Consider the following 22,017-nt stretch of genomic DNA (forward strand, 5'->3'; position numbering starts at 1 on the left):
AAGAAATGTAACTTTAATGGTAATTGTTCAGTTGTATGTAACATATTACAGTTTACTCTGACATCTTGAAATCTCTTTAACTTTGTTTAAATCTTGAATAGGGTAAAGTTTTATCCAGTATATATTTGAAACAAAAGTATGATGAACTGTTACAGATATAATCTAATTCTATATATTTATCTACTCACAAGTAACTCCATACAATTTGTTATTAACAGATTTATTTAATTCCTAGGGATCAAATTGAGTGTGGAGTTTCACATTCAGAAATAAAGATTATGAAACTTTGGAAAAACCTATGTCACTAACTTTGTAAGACATAAACATACTTGGGATTTTTGTTTTACTTTTTTATATATTATGCTGAAAGATTGTTATATAAATTTGTATAACTTGTGTAAAGTTTACATTGTACTTTGTTTCTTTTTAATAGGTCCTGGATGGTTTGCTGGCACAGTATGGAACTGTGGAAAACTGTGAGCAAGGTGGTGTAATATTCAAATAGTTTGTTTAAATGAAATGATCAAAGGAAGTTTTAATTTATTTTTTTCGATACATCCTTTTTTGTTCTAGTGAATACTGACACAGAGACTGCAGTAGTAAATGTAACATACGCCAATAAGGACCAGGCCAGGCAGTAAGTCCTCATTTATTTATTTTTAGTTTTTTTCCTACCTTTAAAATAGTTTTTCTCTTATGTATTAACATTTGATACAGTCTCTTATTTGTCTTTTATTTATATTTACTTTTTAAAATCAAAATACTAAGGTTACACTCTTCATCCAACTGCTTATATGTTAGCCTGCATGTTGAGCTTAGTTGGATTACGTTTTGAATAGGAACATATCTAGTTGCACTGTAGAATTGCACTTGTAAATTTTTATAAGGGAGTAAGGTGATTTAACATTAAACAGTTCCCTCATTAATTGGTATATTCAGTTTCCTGAAGTCTCTGACCAGATGTCCTCTTGAGAAGAGTTGATCTGTACAAGTGAAAAATGCCCAGATTGAAGACAACTATAGAAGGATTTGAATCTGGAACACTCATTTAATTTCTTTTTAATAGTAAGAAAAGCCAAACTTTGGGAAGATTATAATGTCTTAAAGGGATTGAAAGGTGTTGGCATTTATCTGAAACTGAGGTATTTCTTCTGGTTTCTATAATATACCTCCCATACACCCATACACATTCCAGTTTTACCCCTATTTACCCCTGTGTTTACTGTACTTTATTATTATTTTTAGATGCAAGATTTTTTCAGTTTTTAGTTAAGTATTTCAAGACTGCAGAATTGGAAGCAGTGAAACCTTCATCTGAGTAGTCACTGACAATTTATTAGACTAAAAAAGACTCAGTGTGACATAAAATTTAAAACATTGTAAAATCAAACATAAAAATAAATGCAGAAATATCAACATACTGGAAAGATGTAGAAGTTGCAAAATCATACATCCTTTATCAGCGGGTTTGCTATTTTATGTCTGCAATGATTTATTGAAAATTTGGTGGAATTTATATTTTAAAATATCCTACCACACATTAACAGAGGAATTGGACTTCTACTTGGTATAGCAGGTTGTACAGTCTTGTATAAAATGACCACAGTTCAGAATTGTCTATCACTCTAGTAAAAGCAAATTCTGCAGTAGTAGGCACCAGTAAAAGTTTGATCTGTCTACATGCCCTGCCCTATTTTTGCTAAGTCAAGAGTACTTTCTTAAAATCATAGTGCCGTATACATGTGAGGAATCACATTTTATTGTATACAGATAGTCCCCAACTTACTAGTGCTTGTTCAGTGACTGTTTGAAATTATGGCAGTACTGAACAAAGGGACATGATCCCTGCTTGAAGTTATGGCTGAAATAAAAACCCAATCACATGACTTTGGAATGCTGCAACTGAACATAAATGTAGTCATGTTGCTGAGTATCCAGAGTGCGGTTATGTGAATACTGGGTGGGGGGAAAAGCTGCTGGAACTTTAGATCCAGGTTGTAATTCCCCCTATTTCTGAATTGAAGAAGCTTCTTCAATTGAGAAGAGAAACATTTTCAAAGCACTAGGAATGTCCAGATGCTTTTTGGATGCTTTGGGAGAACCATGACCTGGATGATTGAGAATATCCGCAAAGTCTCCTTTTTATTAAACACTAAGTGACTGGTTATAAATCAAGGACTAACTGTATAGCCTTTATAATATAAGAGTATTACTGGCGATAAACAGTTGCAGAAAGGATACATTAACTTTTAAAAAAATGTATTATTGACTCAACGATGCATCAAAGAATACCATAAAATTACAAATGGAGATGTGTAAAATAGCTACTACACATATATGCACTTTTACTACTTGGATATTTTTTTTCACCAATTTTATTACTTGTAATATTTTGATATCTACATTTGCTTGGTAAATCTAGTGTCACTCCACAATACAATGAAAATATTAAAATGGAATTCTGTGCCACCTAGTGGCTAACTGAAATTAATAGCTTATTTTTTTTTCTATATGGTTCTTTACACTTGCTTTTTCTCAACCATTTAATGCAATTGACAATTGACAATTTTCAAAGAGCCTTTATAGAAGTAAGGTTCCTAGAATTGGGTGTGGTAAGAGTTGACTGAACAACGTAGATCATTTCCCTACAAGGAACAGTTTACCTGTTGAAAGATTTAATACAGTGGCCCGCCACCTTTTGGGCACCAGTTAATGGTTCCATGGAAAAAGGTTTTTCTGCGGGTAGGAGGAGATGTGATTTTGCATGCTACCTGCATCCCACGGATAGGGCTTCTCTTGTTTGCACAGTTCAGTTGCTGGCATGCTGCAAACCAGTGCTGGTCTACGGACTGGGAGTTGGGGGACCCCTGCTTTAGTAGACCTTGCTTTCAGTACACGTCCCTCACAAGGATGCAGTTTTGAAGTAAGCTGCTGTTCACATTGGGTTCCATCCTCTTCTATTTAGTCTCTGGGAAATATATATGTGGGTGCATACACATGCATGTGGATTAAAACTTTAATAATGAATAAAATATTCATAGATATTTAATGAATTTTTTGTAGTATACTACTTTGCTATGATTTTAAAGTCACAACTATTTTCCTAAATTCACTTTTCATATAAGAAAAGGTGAACTAGTTGTTTGGTTAAATTAGGTTTCAAGTATACTGTGACATTTTTTTTTTAAATGTTACAAATTGGTCAGTACTAACCAATTGATAATTTCAATTAATTTATACATTATTGTAATTAGATATTTGCCTAAGTGAGTAACACTTGCCTCCAGGCTGCCAGGTGCAGTTCATGAACAGCTGCATGTAAGTAGAAAAGGGGAGAAAGAGCAAGTTTGCCAAGTCAGATTGGCTGTTTGCCCTTCAAAAGAAAGAAAATAAGGATGCTTTCACTGCTGTATTTAATCCTCTCATCTGAGGTGAGTTTGGTATGAGTGAGGGATTAACGTTATAATATATTGCTATACTGATTCAAAAATGAGTAATGGAGGAAACAGGAATTGTTCTGTTAGGAAGACAAATGGTTTAAATAGATCCCTGATAATATAAATGGGGAATTCAATGAGAAATTCATGTTTTAAGTTGACAGATGTTGGATTAGATATTTTAATTGTATATAGGTTTTTCTAAAACTTGGTTATTTGGGGAAGGCAGAGCAGGAGGAAAAAAAATCTTTCCCTTCCTATTCATGCAGGATTTGTAGTTTGTAGTTTTAAAAGGCAAAGTCTTTACTTGAGAGCAGACAATAAAACCTTACCTTCAGATTTGGGGTCTGAAGAGTCATATAATATGAAGGAAAAAGCAGAAAGGAAGATGAAAGAATGGCAATTCAAATTATCAAAAGATAATTATCTTTTAATAATAATTGGGATTGGCAACTCTGCTGTTAAGTGTTGTTTCTATGTGAAAGATGATCTTGTCCAACTTACAACGTGAGTTCTGTAGTTGTTAAGTATATTACCCAAGATTGTTAAGCAGGATCACATAACCACAACTTGTGAGTTACTTCTGGCTTCCCCATTGACTTTGCTTGTTGGAAGCCAGCTGTGAAAGTCACAAATGTTGATCATATATGATTGTGGGGATACTTCAGATGTTACAAATGTGCACCAATTGTAAACCTGTTTTTTAAGCTCTGTTGTAAATTAAAATGATCATTAAATAGGAAGTTATTACCTATACTTGGAATTTGAATTTCTTGAACATGCTGGAGAATGGGATCCAGACCAAAGTCCAGTTCTTTTCCTTCTACTTGTAGTGTCATAAATTAGGACAAGAGTCCTTCCTCTTATCATGTTGTCATCTGCCAATGATAAGCAGTTTTAAGTTTCCAGCCAATCACATCTTCATTTGCCAGAGGGCTCTTTTTTTGGGCAATTTCTGCCTATCTATAAAGAGAAAGGAGTTAAATGTGGCTCTTCAAAAGCCAACAAACAAAACACTTTAGAACTGGGAACACTTTCAGATGCTGGCTTCTAAAGTACTTTTTGCCCTAAGGAAATAAGAAAAAAGCAGAACTTCAGAGAAATTCTGCTTCAAGTTGCTATTAATGCTGCTTTCGAGTCATCTTAAGGTGTTTCCCCATGAGGAAGGAAGGAGATAATATTTTAGGCATAAAGAGAAGGGTTATTTATGACCTCATGAGCCAGATGGGACAGCTTACCATTCCCAATGAAATGCTATACCATAATTGATTGGCTGTTCTGCTGCTTCATCTGCAACAACTTACTTTCTTTGTAAACTTATACAGAGCAATAGAAAAATTGAACGGATTCCAGCTTGAAAACTATTCATTAAAAGTTGCATATATCCCTGATGAAATGGCAGCCCAACCACCACCTCAGCAGCATCCTCAAGGTAGACGTGGATTTGGGCAGAGAGGTCCCCCTAGACAAGGTTCACCAGGTGCAGCAACAAGACAGAAACCACAATCTGATGTCCCATTACGGATACTTGTTCCAACCCAGTTCGTAGGAGCTATTATTGGAAAAGAAGGGGCCACAATCAGAAACATCACAAAGCAGACACAGTCAAAGTAAGTCACTATATGAAGTTTAATAAACTTAATTGAGGTAGGGTTTTTGAAACATTTTTTAAAACTGCATTCAGTATGATATTTTAATATATACTTTCACTTCTTTTAAGAAAGATTTTTTTTAAAAATAAAAAATAGACTTCTGTAAGTTGAAACCAAGTTCAGGTAGAACACTGAAAGAATAGTCAATTTGTGAATTAAGAATGGAAGAGATGCATTTTGTATGAATAAGAGAAGCATGGATGTCTGTAAAATGTTTCCAGTTACCAAAATTATAATCTGGCAGAATGGAATCTGAATAAGGCCAATATGGAGAGGTAGTATTTTTGCATTGAACAATGTCCAATGAAGACTTTGCATTTCATTGTACTATTCCTGTATTGTCCTTGTTGAAGCAAATAAAACTGAAGCCTGTTTTTCTAGCTGTATTCACTGATTGTAGGTTTTTGCACTTTATTGATTATTTTGACATCCATTTTTGAGTGAATTTTTAAGATTGTTTAAAAGCCAAGCATAACATCCTGTTCCTCACTGAACCAAAATGTGTTCTTCAGTCACACAGAATTATAGGTCTGAAAGCGACCCTGAATTAATGTAGTTCTAGAATTGGAGTACTACAAGTATTCAGATGGATGGCAAGCAGTTGATCAAGGCTTGATTTTCTATGTTAGCACTACAAGGAGAGAAAAGAATTTGAAATTTTGCAAGTCCAAAGAGAGGGAAAATATAGAAGTCATTGTTATTCTGTATATATTAAATAATGGGTGAATATGAGTTATTGTGGCTGATCTTTAAAAAGGTAAGTATAATAGGTCAGTTGAAAGTTACAGGGCTTTCAGATAGGGAAGCTGGAAAAAAAATCCCAGAATACAATAGTGACAAATCATTTCCATGGAACCAAGCTTATTTTCAGAGAGACTTTGTCTAAAATTTGATTGGATTAAAATATATACAAATTACTGTCTGAGGACTTGGTTTAATCCCTCAAAGGAGCTTTTTGATGAGAAACATCTTCTGTATGCACATTCATCTTAGGGCAGATGCAAACTAAATGAGGTTAAGCAACAAGACCAAATGGATTGAATTGAATGTATCACAATATTAATGAGAATGCATACTTATAATCTGACAGTTATGACATTTGAATTTGGTTCTATTGGTTTATTTTCATAGGACTCAGATTTTGAAAGTCACAAACATTTTGAGATTTTTTTCCTCTTTTCAGGATTGATATTCATCGTAAAGAAAATGCAGGAGCTGCTGAAAAACCAATCACAATCCATTCTACTCCAGAAGGATGCTCAACTGCTTGTAAAATTATCATGGAAATAATGCAAAAGGAAGCTCAAGACACTAAATTGTGAGTAAAAATGTTTTTGTCTGCCTGCCTGCCTGCCTACCTCTATCTATCTGTCTGTCTGTCTGTCTGTCTGTCTGTCTGTCTGTCTGTCTGTCTGTCTATCTATCTATCTATCTATCTATCTATCTATCTCAAATACTTAAGTATGGCAAACATATACAAAGGAATATTACATCTTAATCCTGTCCATATATATTGAAAAAATAGACAAAAGAACACAACAATTGTGTTCTTAATGATCATATAGATAGGGGTGTTAAACTGCTGGCCCATGGGCCAGATGCGTCATGGTGAAACTGCACCCACCCCATTGCTGGTAGTGGAAAAAAAGTCATGATATGTCGTAACACGTCACGTGAATGATATAGATAATATAAAGGTAAATATATTCAAAGCAATTTGGAAATGATGGGTTTAAAGCTTCAACTTTTATTCTTGAGGAAATTTAATTTTCCTAGATAGTTTGAGAATTTCTTGCTTATATAATAAACTTTACAAACTTGATCATGGAAAAACGACTCTGCTTCTTAATTTGTGGTTGATAAATTATGTGACTTTCATTTATACACATGTCTGGAATGTTTACAGCACAGACGACATTCCCTTGAAGATACTGGCACATAATAATTTTGTTGGCCGACTCATTGGTAAAGAGGGACGGAATTTGAAAAAAATTGAACAGGATACTGACACTAAAATCACAATATCTCCGTAAGTATTTAGTGTTTTAAGGAAGGAATTAACAAGTCAATTTTGATATACTTGTTAGAACTACTAGTTGCCAGCAGGGTTTTAGGAAAAAAATATTAACTGCATTCACAGAGTTGCTAATTTGATTCGTTTATGTCTATGCGATAATCAATATATTTTCCTTGCATAGAAATGTCATTTGTTACACCATAAACTTATTTTTATGCACATAAATGCAAATAAAGATTATGACATACATGTTAGTTTCTCAGGTATGCAGTTCAATATATTGCATTTGAAAAATGTTACAGAATTCCCAAGAGATATTAATGTTTCCAATGCAGTGCATACTATTGCCACTAAATTTGACTAGAATTTCATGATATACTCATTTGTATATTATCAAGTTTCATATTTTTCATTACTACTTTTTTAATATGGAAGTTTTTTGCACTAGTTTGGAGTTTCTAAAGCTTTTAATCTTGGGTTACTTCAACTTCCATGTTCTGAGGAAGGCTCTTGTGAATTCATAGCCTCCATAGGGATCATGGAGTTTATTGCAGGTAATTCCATCCCTGCAACACATGGCAAGACACAATGGAGTTGGTCTTTACTTCAGAGCAGATGAGATGTTATCTGAAGGACATTGACATCTGTGTTTTATTGTGGTCAGATCACTTCCTTATCAGATTGCAGATGAAAAGATCAGAACTTTTGCATGGAAGTCAGGCCCTTTAAAATAGTCTACTGCAAATGGATTCAGAAGAATTCCAGAAAGCACTTGAAGATTTTCCTGGCCACCTGGCAGAAAGTTCCATCGAGTACCTAGCCAGTTTCTGTAGCCTAGAGAAGAAAAAAAATGTGCTGGATGAAGTTTCTCCAGTAAGGCCTTTTCCTAGATTCTGATTCCAAGCAGTTCCTTATTTTCCATGGAACTGTGGGAAATGAAATGACTGAAAAGTTACCTAGTGTGATGGTGATAGAAAAATCAGAAGTGAATGTAATGGAATAGATCACTTTTGAGTTTTGCATGGTAGTGATAAAACTGGCAAAGCCACTATTGTACTTGCATATTATTGACCCTGTTTCTTGTAACATGGACCTTTTGGAAGAAAGAAAAGCAGACAAAACACATACAGGTTCAAAGGAAAAAATGGATAACATACCTGCTCTGAGCTGATTATTGGAGATAAAGGTATAAGTTGCCTCATTTAGCAACTACAGTTGGAATTGGCAACTCTGTCACTAAGTGAACCAGTTGCTAAGTGAGAGATCACATGACCACATTTACTTTCTTGAAAATGACAAGAGTACTTAGTTTCACATCTTTAGCTTTTGTTTGCTTCCTAATTATTCTCCTGTCCTTTAGAATGATTACCTCCACAGATAATTTACAAGAAGAGAATTAATGCTTATATTTATATTATTTGGAGAGAAATGGATTAGAAGAGAGTAAGCAAGTGCACACACAATGGGGAATGCATATCAAAATCAATCTGTCAGCAGCCTCAAGTGCACTCAGCATACAACATATTCAGCGAAGGGGAGGGGCATTGCCCAAAGAAATTGTTTCATAGGCCTTTCTTTTTTAGGTGGATGAGTGGAGAATAGGAGTTGTAATTGGTAGGTGGAAGGGAGAAAAGGCTCAGCAAGCACTGAAGTGACTTTGGGGCAGGAGAGAGACAGTGAGGCAAGGGAATGTTTCCTTTTTGGCAGACCTTAGATGGAGATGGTGTATTTGGACAGGAGGGAATCAGTGAAAGAATGGAGTTATCCCTAACCCCATATGTGTGCTGAAAGGGGGAAGCACGGAAAGATGGGCTTCATAAGAGCTGTGTTGCACAAACTGCTTTACTACTCTGTTCCACTTGATAGCTGCACAGTAGGGCCCTTGGCGAATCTTCACTGCTTCCCCCAAATGTTTGTGACATTGAGTCTGAGACTCAGCTGCTCCTTAATCATTAGGTTTTTCTTAAGGCAAATAAGGCTCAGGTTTCAAACAGCTTTTTAATTTAGGCTGTGTAAAACATTCAAGCCTTGGAACAGCCAGTTTGAGTGTCCAGAAATAAGAGGACAGAAAAGGCAAGCTCAGGAGTGGCTTATATTGGTAGTTAAGGAGAAGAAAAGTAAAATGAGAAAAGAGCAGATAAGTCTGTTAGGTACACCACATTTTAATTAAAGCATGTTGGTGGCTAGGGAGAAGGAAGGAGTTAGAAAAATTAACAGTGTGGGCTGGTGCATAGACTATGTTGAGGAAGATTAGGTGGAAAGAGGGACAAGGCCTTGTCTTACTCCCTGTACCAAAATTTGTCTTAGCTGAAGCCCAGACTCAAAGAGTGTTGAATGAATGAACTGGCCAAATGTCAAAGCCAAAACTGTTTGATTCACAAAACATTTTTTCCATGTCATATGCATCTATATTTGTGATTGTTTACAATTTTAAAATAATTCATTGTCCTTTAAATATTTTTATTTCAATACTGTGTTTTTTTGATCAACCACTATGAAGTTACAGCAGCTGATGCTATTCTCTTACATAAATCTCATGTAAAGGAAAATAACAGCTGCTGTTTTTTTTCAGTGTTAGTGAACTTTGACTCAGTTTGACTGTGACTCAAATTTCATAATCACCTTTAAGGCCTTGTAATTTCTGAGTCATATCAGAATAGAGTTGATGAATGAGATTTCATCTTTATTTTCCAAATTCATATCTTGTTTTTTCAGAAGTCTTATCCCCCCAGTGTAGTATATTTCTAGGCTCAAGCAAGTGTACTAGTAGAGAATTATTTGGTACCAGTTTGAAAGAATATAGTGTAGCTTTCTCAGCTATAATCCCATGTGTAGTAAAGTGCCTGCAGTGTTATCATGATCTCACCATACAAAACTATCAATAGAGGTATTGTATCTCTTATGTGTTTTACTCATTCACAAAAAGAGAGCTCATTCCACCCAGAGTTCTGCATCTGATTTTGACAGGATCATCCCCCATTCCTGATATGCTTACCATGCAATTAAAAGACTTCTTCTCTATCAGGAAAATGAATAGTTTGTGAAACAGTTTTTTCTCAGACTGGGAATAGGCAAAGAAGGAATGCTGCATTTCTTGTTTGGGTTAGGTAGAGGAAATAGACAGCTACCAAGGCAACAAAAATCTACTTGAATGCCTCCAGCTTGAATGTGAAAAGGAATCGGGATTGAGGGTCAAATGCTTCTCTAGTTGCTCTGTTTCACTGAGTATATTCATGGTTTAAATTCAAGGAAAGGAATGTCAGAGGTTGCTGGTAGCCCACAGGGAATGGTACTTTGTTTCCAAGTAGGGATTCTTCAGATTTCCCAGTGTAATTGTGTCTCAAAAAATTGCTGTTGCCTGAATGCATATTATGTTGCATATATTACTAGAGTTTATGTTACTGAGATTTCACATAAATTATAGAGTCCTTCTTCACTTTATTCTTAAGTTGCTTGGGGCTGGTCCTTTGTCTTGACATAGTTGCATTGGCTCATAGAATGGGAGATGGAATCTGCTTTTTTTACAGATGCAAAAAGATACATTGTTTTACAAGTGTAAGTAATCTAAAAACAAAATAGCTGTTCAGAAACATCTGTTCATATTTTATGTTTAAATGGTGTGCTACTGGGTATTAACTGTCTTTCTTGCTTCTGTCTTGATATTTGAAAGAAGAAAGGATTGGATGCTTATACAAGAATCCAAACTGTTGGGGTGAGATGGGAATATATTTTGTTTTACGTCAGTGTTGGCTTCATTTTGTTGCTCTATTTGAGTTGAAAAGTTGCACACCTTGATAATAATCTAATATAACATTGGATCAGGAATGGCATTTTACTCACCAGTGAAGAATAACTTGAACTAAAGGAATCTGCAAACATCCTTGTCTAAAGGATGGATGTCTGAGACATCAATGCGTCATCCTTTAGGGAATCTATGTAAGGCCATACTGTGTTCAGATGTTTCTCAAGTCTTTTTTACATAGTTGTACATAATTTTGTAGCAAGTTCTAACAGTAGGTACTGATACATCAGTTAAGGGGCAGTGTTTTCCAACATTTTTTAAAGAAAGGAGATCAACCTATTTTCACCGATCTCAGTTTTGAGGGCTACTGCAAATTATTAAGAGATCATCTTTCTTTATCACAAGCTCCCTATGCCCCTCAGAATCCAAAAAAAAAAAAAAAATTCTTTTGTTTTGTTCTCCATTTCTCTGCATTGTTCCTCTTATGTTTCTTTGTTGGAGTTGTTGGATAATAAAAGAAAACACTTCAGTGCAGTTTTCTTAATTTTTTTTATGGCACCCAATGGACTACAGCTCTCAAACTGGGTGGGAACTCCCTCCCACCTCCTGAGGCAGGAAATCTAGTAAGATCAGCTTTGCTTCCAAGTACATGGGAGGAGGAACTCTCCATGACACATTCTGCAGTAAGTCCAGTATTCGGTGGTAAAATCCACAGGGATGCTGAATTGATTTAAACTATACATTTTAAAGGTCTGCATCTGGAAAGCCAGGGGAGTCATAGGTTTTCTTCCCTCTTGTAAGTCAGTAGCACAGAGAACTGTTGATCCTCACTTTTGTGAGGGAGGTTTTTTTTTTAAATAGAAAAGTTGTAACAGGTAGTATCATTTGAATTGGCCAGTATGTTGTAGTTAAGATACATTTTGTGTTCAGTCTGTTTTAATAACTGTTATATGTGTATGTGTCTGTGTTTGCATGTTAGATGGAACAAGATTAGGATCCATATATTTGTGAAAGAGGAAAAGAAATTTTATCCTAATGCGTTTTATTGTCAAAAGACTCATGTTTTGATTTTTTTTAATTGTACACATTTTTGGATTTGTTCAATTTTGCAATAAATTGCTTATATCAATAGCCATGAATTGAACAGTGAAGCCTTTTATCCCTATAGCAGCTGTAAAAGTAATAGTATAGCTTAAAAATGTTAAACACTGAGCAGTATGATGACATGTTAAATATGTGGTTTTTAATATACACAAATACAACCCATACACTTAAACAATCAGATTTAGAAGAGTAGAAACTTAATTGTTGAACATTATCTTCTGAAGGTAGAAGACATTAAAAGGGAGGCTACATCCTACTGGCTTCTTGCATACTATATGCTTGTCTTCTCAACCAATCCATGTCTCGACATGACTCAACTAATGAACTACATTTTGTTAAATGACTGGCATTCCAGTTGACTATATCATTCATGAAAATGGATTGGCTGACAAGCATTCTTGAACCTGGGTTATTGTACATCTAGGATTTCTATATTCTAAAGCTTTGTCTACTATTTTATTTGAAGAATTATAAATACTTAGGTTTGTTTGAAAAATAATTATTTTCAGTTTCAGCTTTATATATTAGCTATTACATGCATATCAGTTCACATCTTTCTGCTATGAAGATTGCAGGACTTGACACTATATAACCCAGAACGAACCATTACAGTTAAAGGCAGTATTGACACATGTGCCAAGGCTGAGGAGGAAATAATGAAGAAAATCAGGGAGTCATATGAAAATGATATTGCTGCTATGAATGTAAGTGCATTTCTTATGAGGGGTGTAAATTTGCTATCTTTTTTTTTTTAGTATTTGTCCAAAGAATTAAAATAGAGCTAAATCAGTTTCAGGAAAAAAAGTTTATATTTTGTCCTATCTATTGGAAAAAATCTATTAAAATGAATACATATTAAAGAAATCCAAATAGGCACCACCCAATTAACCCTATTCACAGTTGAAGAGTCCAATTGATCATCTTAGAAAAGCCTTGCCTGCTTAGTTCTATTTTAATTTTATATATTCCTGATTACATTATTAAGGTAGACTTAACTGTCTTTAAAAATAATTTGAAAGACATTATTTGAACATGTATACTTATGAGTGCAACATTTCTTTAAAGGCATGTCTTTTTCAGATTATACCTGATTCAGAAAGAAGTCATAACTGTCTAAATGGGTCGTGTTAATGCATTGATTATGATGCTTTACTAATGGTCCAGAGTAGTTAGTTAGGTACTCCAGTTGCAAGTGCATTCATTCTCTTGATTATTGTGATTGAAAGGTGCTGTAAGCCATTATATTGAAAGACATAATAAGTAGAAAATTTTAGCCTCAAGTGATTTCATGATAATTTTAATTCTTTTAAGAAGACAGTTCTTATTTCTCCTTAGTGTGTGTGTTGCAATCTTTCATCATGTATTTAATTATCTGTGAAGGCTAAAATTGTAGAACATACAGATTTAAAGGTATAATATTTAGTGAAAATACTTCACTATGTTACATTATTTCATAGAACCAATCAATAGTTGCTTTTGTCAGAATTGTAGTGTATATATAGCTCAGTGTTTCTCAACCTTGACAATTTTAAGGCATGTGGACTTCAACTCCCAGAATTCCACAGCCAGCAATGCTGGCTGTGGAATTCTGGGAGTTGAAGTCCACATGCCTTAAAATTGTCAAGATTGAGAAACACTGATATAGCTAGATGTTGATAAGATGTTGATAAAGATTCTGATATTAATTTTTAAATTAATTAGCTACATGAAATTTCACTCCATTTAAATTATATACATTTTGACTGCTAAGCAAAAAAAATACTTTATTTAAGATAGTAATTATTTTTAATTATGTTGCTGAATTAATTATCTTCCATATTATTCCAGCTTCAAGCACATTTAATTCCAGGGCTAAATCTGAATGCCTTGGGTTTATTCCCACCTTCTTCTTCAGGGATACCACCTCCCACAGTGGGTGTTGCTCCAGCCACTGCTTCCTCTTCATATCCTCCATTTGGGGTAATTCTAGCTCTTTGTATATTTTGCACAGTAGGTTATAACTGTTCCCCATTATATATTGCATGAAAATATATTGGTTTCCCTGATTTAATGGAAATATTTAGTGTGATTTTTTTTATGATATTAAAATCTTGAATTAGAATAGCACAAATGTGAAGAAAATGACAATTCACAGAATATTTAGAGAAGAGTATACATCTAAAGAAAGTATGACCAGCTATGTTCCTCAGAACCAGAAATAAATGGAAAAAACTTGGTTTTTGAGCACATGATTCTTATTCATATACATATTGTTAAACAGCAATCATTTAAATATGAGCCAGCAGTATGCGGCAGCAGCCAAAAAACCCAGTGCAACAGAGGAATAGAATCAAGATCATGTTAAGTATTAGTAGCGCTTTATAAAGCCTTAGTAAGACCACACTTAGAATATTGCAGCCAGTTTTGGTCACCATGTTATAAAAAAAATGTCGAGACTCTGGGAAAAGTGCAGAAAAGAACAACAAAGATGATTAGGAGTTTGAAGGCTAAAACATATGAAAAATGGTTGCAGGAATTGAATTTGTTTAGATGTATATACTCTTCTCTAAATATTTGTTTAGATGTATGTACTCTTCTCTAAATATTCTGTGAATTGTCATTTGAAAAGAAGGACTAGGAGTGACATGATAGCAGTGTTCCAGTATTTGAGAGAGGCTGCCACAAAGAAGAGCAGGGTTAGGTTTAGGTAGGGACAGCCACTTTTCTGGAATGGTATAGGACCATGATGGCAAACCTATGGCACGCAGAGCCCTCTCTGTGGGCACGTGTGTCGTCGCCCCAGTCCTAGGCCTTCAGCTGGGTTTTATAAAACCTTTTCGCTTAGGCCTCTGCTGCCATGTACAACAAAAAAAGAAGGTTCAATCAATCAATCAATTTCAACTTCTTGCGGAAAAAAAAAAGATCTCGCAAAGTTGGAATTGATTGATTGAACTTTTTAGTCTTACCCAGTCTTCCCTTATCACCCAATGGGCCACTCCAACCCAATGTGCCATGCCCACCCGGCATCCGACAATACATAAGTGGGTTTTGGGTTGCAATTTGGGCACTTGGTCTCTAAAAGGTTCGCCATCACTGGTATAGGATCTCCTGTTTGAGCAGGGGGTTGGACTATAAGACTTCCAAGATCTCTTCCAACTTTGTTATTCTGTTGTTCTGATAAGTTTACCGTTTGAAAATTATGTCTATCGCTGTCCTATTGGAATATACAACAATTCTTTTCTATTATAGTCTAGCCATATTCCTCTGTCAATATATTGCACATTGAAGCTTGTTTATTTAAAACAATATGTTCAAGCTCCTTTTACTTAATTGTAGTGTGTGTGTATATGTGTATGTGAGAGACATTCAACAAGATTTCCTGGAAAGTAATCTAAGGGGTGATATGTCATTATGGCAAGAATGTTATGATTCAGAGTTTCTTCCATAAGGTGTTTTTGTTTGGGATTATATTGTGCTCTCATTCATTTCTCTTTGGGGAGTAGATTTCCAATAAGCATGATTTGGGCTAAAGAAAACACAAGAAGCTATCTTATGCTGAAGAAGATGACTTATCTAGTTCATGTGGTGTCTCTTGTTTTCCCGAATCTGGTTCAAGATTAATGAACTTTAGTTTCCAGAATTTTCTAGACAGCTGTCTAAAGCTCTTGGCAGCTTTCTTGGTTTCTGACTGCCCTTATGTCAGGCATGAAAAACCAAGCCCTCACATGATTTATTGCTTAAAACCTATGAAGAGGAATCTTCTCAACCAATAGTCAGTATTGGTTAGCGTTGGATGAGGGCCAATCACTATCAAGGGGATTTGGATTTTGTGGCTACATAATAAATCAAAACTTTTTACTTCTTCCCCTGGTTCTGCCATTTACTCTCCTACAATTACAGACGCCAGGTACTGAACCAAAGATTTCATTATGCAAAGATTAAATCATTGAAGTATTGTTAGCATCTGCATAGGTTGTTAGAGACAAAAAGTGTATATGTGACCGTTTCTTTTCATCTTCATGCATTTATATAATTTGTATTTCAGTGAGATATTTTTAAGGATGGTTATTTCTATTGTTAGTCTTTCAATAGTTTTTCTAAAACAGTTTTGTTGATTGCAAAGCTTGACTACTGGTTTCTCTTTGACACAAAGAAATGCAACATACTTGTTAAAAAACAATAATTAAGTGTTATGTATTTAATCTTCACAGATAATGGTAGAACATTTTTACTATAATATAGATGAGCAAGTTCATCCATTTGAAAAACTTGTAAAATCATAAAACAAGTATTTAAGTATACAAAAATAGTCTTAATTAAATTTTATAATAGAAATAAAATCAGACTTGATTATAAATTAAAACCCTTATATCTGAATATATTTGCTGCAAAAAGAATGGTTAAAATCTCAACTTGGTTTTAAATAAATCAAGTTCAGATGTTCTTCAGGTTTTTTTATGTCATCCATTAATAATACTTGAAATATTTATTTAAAATATTTCTTTAAAATCAGTGGAGTGTCCTAGTGTTGTATAAACAGTAATACTACATGCAGTAAGATCTCTTGAAAATGTCAGACTTCAATATGGAATTTGCAATCTCCACCATTGGAATTCTTAGTGCCATTTAATTCCTTTTAAAAGTATACTTATAAATCATATAGAATTGACAAAGAGTTTAATGTGGTTCTGTTGCTGATCAAATTGTGTATATATGTGTATATGAGTGTATATGTTTATGTGTTTTAATATGATTGTATTTGGTATCCTTACTGTTCATGCCTCTTTTTTTTACCGTTTCTGACCAGAGTCACGTCTTGTGAGATGGACAGACATATAAAGATACTAATCAATTACAATTCTGTTATGACCTTTATAAAAGTTTATATTTAAAAAAACATGAAAAATGGGAAACACATTAGCAAAACTTGATAAAATTCTCTATTGAACAGGCTGCAGCTCTTTTAAACCTATTTTTTTACTGCATATGTTCTGAATTTACTGCCTACACTTCATTTTAAACCACTGCTTTTTTTGAAGTTAAAGATTTATGTGTGTGTGTGTGTGTGTGTGTGTGTGTGTAATTATCTTTTTCTGTTATGTATTTGATTTAAATTGTGTATTTAATTACATTTTTAAATCAAAATATTTATAGGTATAATCTTGGCTTAAGAGTAAGTTTACCCTCATGGTTGTTCATAGCCCGCCTGTATTTTCTTTGCATTCCAGCAACAACCAGAATCTGAGACAGTTCATCTGTTTATCCCAGCCTTAGCAGTGGGAGCCATTATTGGCAAACAAGGGCAGCACATCAAGCAACTTTCTCGTTTTGCAGGTGCATCTATTAAGGTAATATCAGATATTTATACCACAGTCTTCTTGTCTCTTAAGAGCAAGTTTTTGCAGGCCCTGTTCTGTGGCTACCTCAGACACCATACCTTGCATATCAAGCAATAACTGGTACTTCCTGTTTCTAGAATGGGTATTCCTGGCTCTTTCAGAGACAAGATAATTATAAGAATATTTTTAAAAGTTATTTGAGAGGCGAAATAGAAGTTATGAAAAAGAAACCAAACCCTCTTGGTGGTTGTGACTTTTACATAATTGTTCTTAGCATGAAAGCTTTAGGCCATGTTTTTGAAGTGCAGCTTAATTGTTTCCACACAACTTTTAATGTTTAATTCAAAACAAGAGAAGCAAATGGTTTACCATTTGAGAAGTCCACTTATCTAGATTTCACTTTAGTTCAGGTATGTCAGCTCTTTGCTGAGTAAAGAAAAGCTAGTATAGCAGTATTATAGCAGAAAGCATTTAGTTTTCAGGAGATAGAAGATATAAAAATATTACTGTTTTTCTTCACAATCAGCTAATCAAATAATTCTTTTCCAATAATTTCTAGTTACCAAAATGGTAGATCTCTGATAGCAGGATATATATTTACATAAGGATATGATTCAAATGAAAGAAGTACCTTAGAGAGAAAGATTGTTACTAACAGCTATACTTAAAAATCCGTAAACAGATCTTTAAATAATTTTTATTAAAGAAATTTTATAAGAATAAAAACAATGCAAATTTTGAAGATAAAAGTAAGAAAAGTAAAGAGGAAATATGTGAAAAAGTACAAAGAAAGAAATATAAAAGAGAAAGAAAAGAAGCAACTTGTAAGTAGATTTATATTTTTCCCCTCTCTAACAGTACAACAAAATTTTCTTCTATTAATAGTCACTCCTTTCTAATCAAACCGATAAATTGTTAATTTTTGTCTTTTTCTTTGTCCAGCAAAACAGTTTATAAGGAATTTCCAGTCATTAATAAATGTACTTATTGACCTTTCTCCAGCATGATGGATGGAGAATCCACCAATGGGTTAATTCAATCCTCCTGCCAATCAGACTAAGTCAGTCAAAGTTGTCACGCCCGTCCTGGTCTGATACCTCCCAGTTTCGACTTAGTCTGTTCACCCAGAAGGACGTGACAATTTTGACTCCCAAATTATTTCTAATAGCAGGTTTGACTTGGATAAAAAAATTTCCCTTTCTCTAGCCCATTAGTGGATTCTCCTGGGGAGGAGGGTTAGAAGCTACATAGCCTCTGATCATTCCTTCCATCAGGGGACTGTAATCTGAGATTTTTTCTCTTTTGTCAGAAGCTTAGCTTGTCATCTGGAGAATTTCCCTTCTGTTAGGAGCCCAGTTTGTTATCTGAGGCTTTCCCCCTTCTGTTAGGAGCTCAGCTTGTCATCTGAGGCTTTTCCCTCTATCAAGAGCTCAGCTTATCTCGCGGACGCCATTTTGGGACTGTTCAACTGACAAGCTCCTTGAGGAAACTCTGCCTCTTTACAACCCAGCTACAGCGGATAGACCTGGAATCAGCGCATTTTTTCGGTGCATGCTGAGATTGCTCTAGCCTTTAAAACATTCTTGCCTGACAGTTCACTTCATTTTTCTCAGTTGTCTCTCGGTCGCAGACTCCCTGCTGCTGCTGGAAGGCGCCACGGCTGCCGCGCCTCTCAGCTGTTCAGTGCGAGCCACGAAGCATTCCCTTGAAGGATCTCACCTAAAGGGCAAGAAATAGATTAGTCTGTGAGCCAAGTGAGAGGGACTTACGCAAGTGCATCTCTCCACGATCTGAAAACAGTCGCCCTTTGTGGGACAGCAGGGAGGCCCTTCCCTTGAGGGTTTGGTAGTCTTGAAGGAGACTGGGACTAGCGCGCCTCTCGCCCGGTCATCAGAAGGCAGTTTCATATACTACTCAGAGGAACGTTAATAGTCTCCCTCGCCTCACTAGTTGCGGGTGCCATTTTGGGCAGTCTTGCAGGACAGCTTTTTACTTACCTTGTTCGTGGTGGACACCATTTTGGGTTTCCGTGTGACAGCCTCAACCCTCTCTGGCCTACCTAGACTTAGAGGGCTATAGGACTACCTGGTCCCAACAGGCACCTGAATTTTGACCAGGCAGACCCCAAATTACAGGTAGTCTCCACGTTAGGTGTCCACAGACAATACATTGACAGGCTCCGGCCCACCATTTGAATTTCCTTGTCAGACACCTAAATCACAGAGGATCATCGTTTTACCCTAGCAGTCTCTTTCCAGCACCTATTCTCTCTCATTACCTTTACAAGCAATTCATTGTCACAGGCCTTTGCCGCTTAGAATTCCTTCGCTTTAGCCAATCTGCCACTCTATATCTAGTGGTGGCTCTCTAGGCCCTGACTATTGCCACTATGTGAGACACGTGAGATCTCGTCACTCAACTGGATATCCCAGTGACAAGCACTTTAACGCACTCAGCATGAATCCGGTTTGGCTTGTGGCCGGACCACGTTGATCCACGTGCAAATCAGTCCCATCGTGGTAGGCAACTGACGTTCTCTTGCAGATCGAGATTGCTTTCAGTGATCAGCTGGGATCCTTCTCGTTCAACATGGCAGAAAACACTGAGTCATAGGCTTCTGTTTCGATCAGCAATTTAAATGCAAGTCCCCTTGCCAAGAAGCCGCGGCTAAGGTAAAGGCCAAATCTAAGTCTAAATCCAGCAAAAAGCCAAGTAAGTCAGCTGAAAAGCAGACCAGCCGAGCACATCGTGCCTTGGAAAAGCAGCTCTCTTGGGCACAACAGCTGGCAGTAGGGGAAGTGGACAAACCACCACTTCCCCCACTTGTGGCTCCCGCCATTGACTCACACCTTCTTGCCCCAACACGGGCGTGGTCCCCAGAGTGGGAGCCTGAGCAGGTCTCTATGCAGACCTTTGGTCAGGAAGGCCCACCCCTTTTTGGGGAGGAACTTCTGCCACAGGGCCCCTCCACGGAACCTGCAGCAACATTTACCCCGACAGCAGCAGGGCTTCACCCTTCACAGGACCCTTCATTTGCTGATCAGCTGCAGGCCATGATATCGCAGGCAGTGCTTTAAGCGATGGCTTCCTCTGGTCATCAACAATCTTCATCCTTTCCGAAACATTCATCTGTTCCAACCGTCTCAACTCGACCTACAGGGTGCGACCATCCAGATTTGATGTCGTCTCCTCATTCTCCGAGAAGCAATACTCCCAGCTCTTCCGATTATGACTATACTGGAGATCAATGGTCAGATTGCAAGGAGCCTTCACAAGAGCCTTATCCCATGGTAGAGCTCTTTAACTCTACACTCTTCCCATCTCTACTTTGCAGGGTATGTGCAGCAGGTAAAATTGGTCCAGACCCTATCCCCATCCCAGAACCTTCATCTACTCAGGACCCGGATCCGTTATTTTTGGAACTGGTTGTCAGGCGTCAACAGATCCCCTGTCCCCCTCTATTCCTCAAAAATATTCAGGGACAATGGGAATCACCGGACGCCCAATCTTCCCAGGGGGGAGCAGAGCGCAACTTAGTAGATATGGTCCCTTTCATAACAGATTTGTTGGAGGTGCCTAAGGTGGACGACTCCCTAGCCCCGCTATTTTCATCCTCCAGGTTACCAGGAGATGTCTCTGATGCCCTAAGGGCAGAGGATAAAAAAATCTGAGCTCTCCTTATGTAAAATATACCAAGCATCAGCATGGGCAGCAAAGGCGGCAACCTCCACCTCGTTCTTTGCCAGAATTTCCCTCATCTGGCTCAGACAGCTTCAAACAAGGATTCCCCTAGAGGAAGTCAGGGTCCACCAAGATCTGACCAAACTGGTGGTGACCTCAGAGTACATGGCGGATGTATTGTTGTACGCCGCCAGACATTCGACCTGAGCAATGGCTTCCAGTGTTGTCACGCGACGACTGCTTTGGCTTAAGAACTGGAGGGCTGAAAGTAAACACAAATGGCGCGTTGCCACTGCTCCATTTAAGGGGGGTCAGCTATTTGGAGAGGTGCTAACTCCCTATCTAGTGGAGAACAAACAAAAACAAAAGGTGATCTCTCATCTAATTAGGAGATCAAATAAGTGGTTCTTTTTCTATGCTCGCCGTCAGTCCTTTCGGACAAGGTCACCCACAGAGGCTGGACAAACATCCCGGCCCTTTGTTCCCAAAACAGACCGTTCATTTGACAGGGTGGGTTATAGAGACCGATCCTGACAGCAGACCCAGGCTAAGGCCCCCTTTCAAGGCAGAGGAGGCCGTCCCTTTTGTCGCTCCAAGTTACTTGGGGAAAACCTCTCCCATTGGCGGCAGACTCGCTCTTTTCATTCACCAATGGGAAAACACAACCACAGACTCTTGGGTGCTAAGCACCATAAGAGAAGGTCTGTCCCTGGAGTTTGTAATCAGATCTATAAATCGTTTTGTTTCTTGCCCACTATTGAGAAATCCAACAAAGAGGAGTCTCATGACAGACGCCATTCAACATTTATTAAACATCAGGGCCATAGAGGAGGTTTCGGCGGACCAGATAGGGAGGGGATATTACTCCCATCCTGTTCATGGTCCCAAAAACCTTAGGGGGATGGAAGGCAATCCTTGACTTCAAGGGCTTGAACTCCCACCTCATGTATCGAAAGTTCAAGATGCAGACACTCCACTCCAACCTGAGCAGTGTCAGACGAGGGGACTTCATGACATCCATCGATCTTACGGAGGCGTATCTCCACATTCCCATCCTCCCAGACCA

The 22,017-nt window shown here is 36.8% G+C and overlaps 1 protein-coding gene across 6 annotated transcripts in view; it reads left to right on the forward strand.

Annotated features, from left to right (window-relative positions):
- Positions 1–22,017, forward strand: part of IGF2BP3 (insulin like growth factor 2 mRNA binding protein 3) — an 84,118-nt gene that overhangs the window by 52,164 nt on the left and 9,937 nt on the right. For 3 of the 6 annotated variants that reach the window (XM_039342108.1, XM_039342107.1, XM_039342109.1), the window contains exons 5-12: positions 434–485; positions 574–637; positions 4,763–5,047; positions 6,273–6,407; positions 6,996–7,118; positions 12,521–12,656; positions 13,780–13,911; positions 17,160–17,279. In XM_039342108.1, the coding sequence (XP_039198042.1) occupies positions 434–485; positions 574–637; positions 4,763–5,047; positions 6,273–6,407; positions 6,996–7,118; positions 12,521–12,656; positions 13,780–13,911; positions 17,160–17,279 (1,047 nt within the window). The remainder of the gene's footprint in view (positions 1–433; positions 486–573; positions 638–4,762; positions 5,048–6,272; positions 6,408–6,995; positions 7,119–12,520; positions 12,657–13,779; positions 13,912–17,159; positions 17,280–22,017) is intronic. The other 3 variants (XM_039342110.1, XM_039342111.1, XM_039342112.1) reach the window with 3 other exon arrangements.

Source organism: Crotalus tigris, unplaced genomic scaffold, assembly GCF_016545835.1.
Source record: "Crotalus tigris isolate CLP2741 ecotype Arizona unplaced genomic scaffold, ASM1654583v1 scf7180000017774.6281472, whole genome shotgun sequence".
Taxonomy (NCBI): domain Eukaryota; kingdom Metazoa; phylum Chordata; class Lepidosauria; order Squamata; family Viperidae; genus Crotalus; species Crotalus tigris.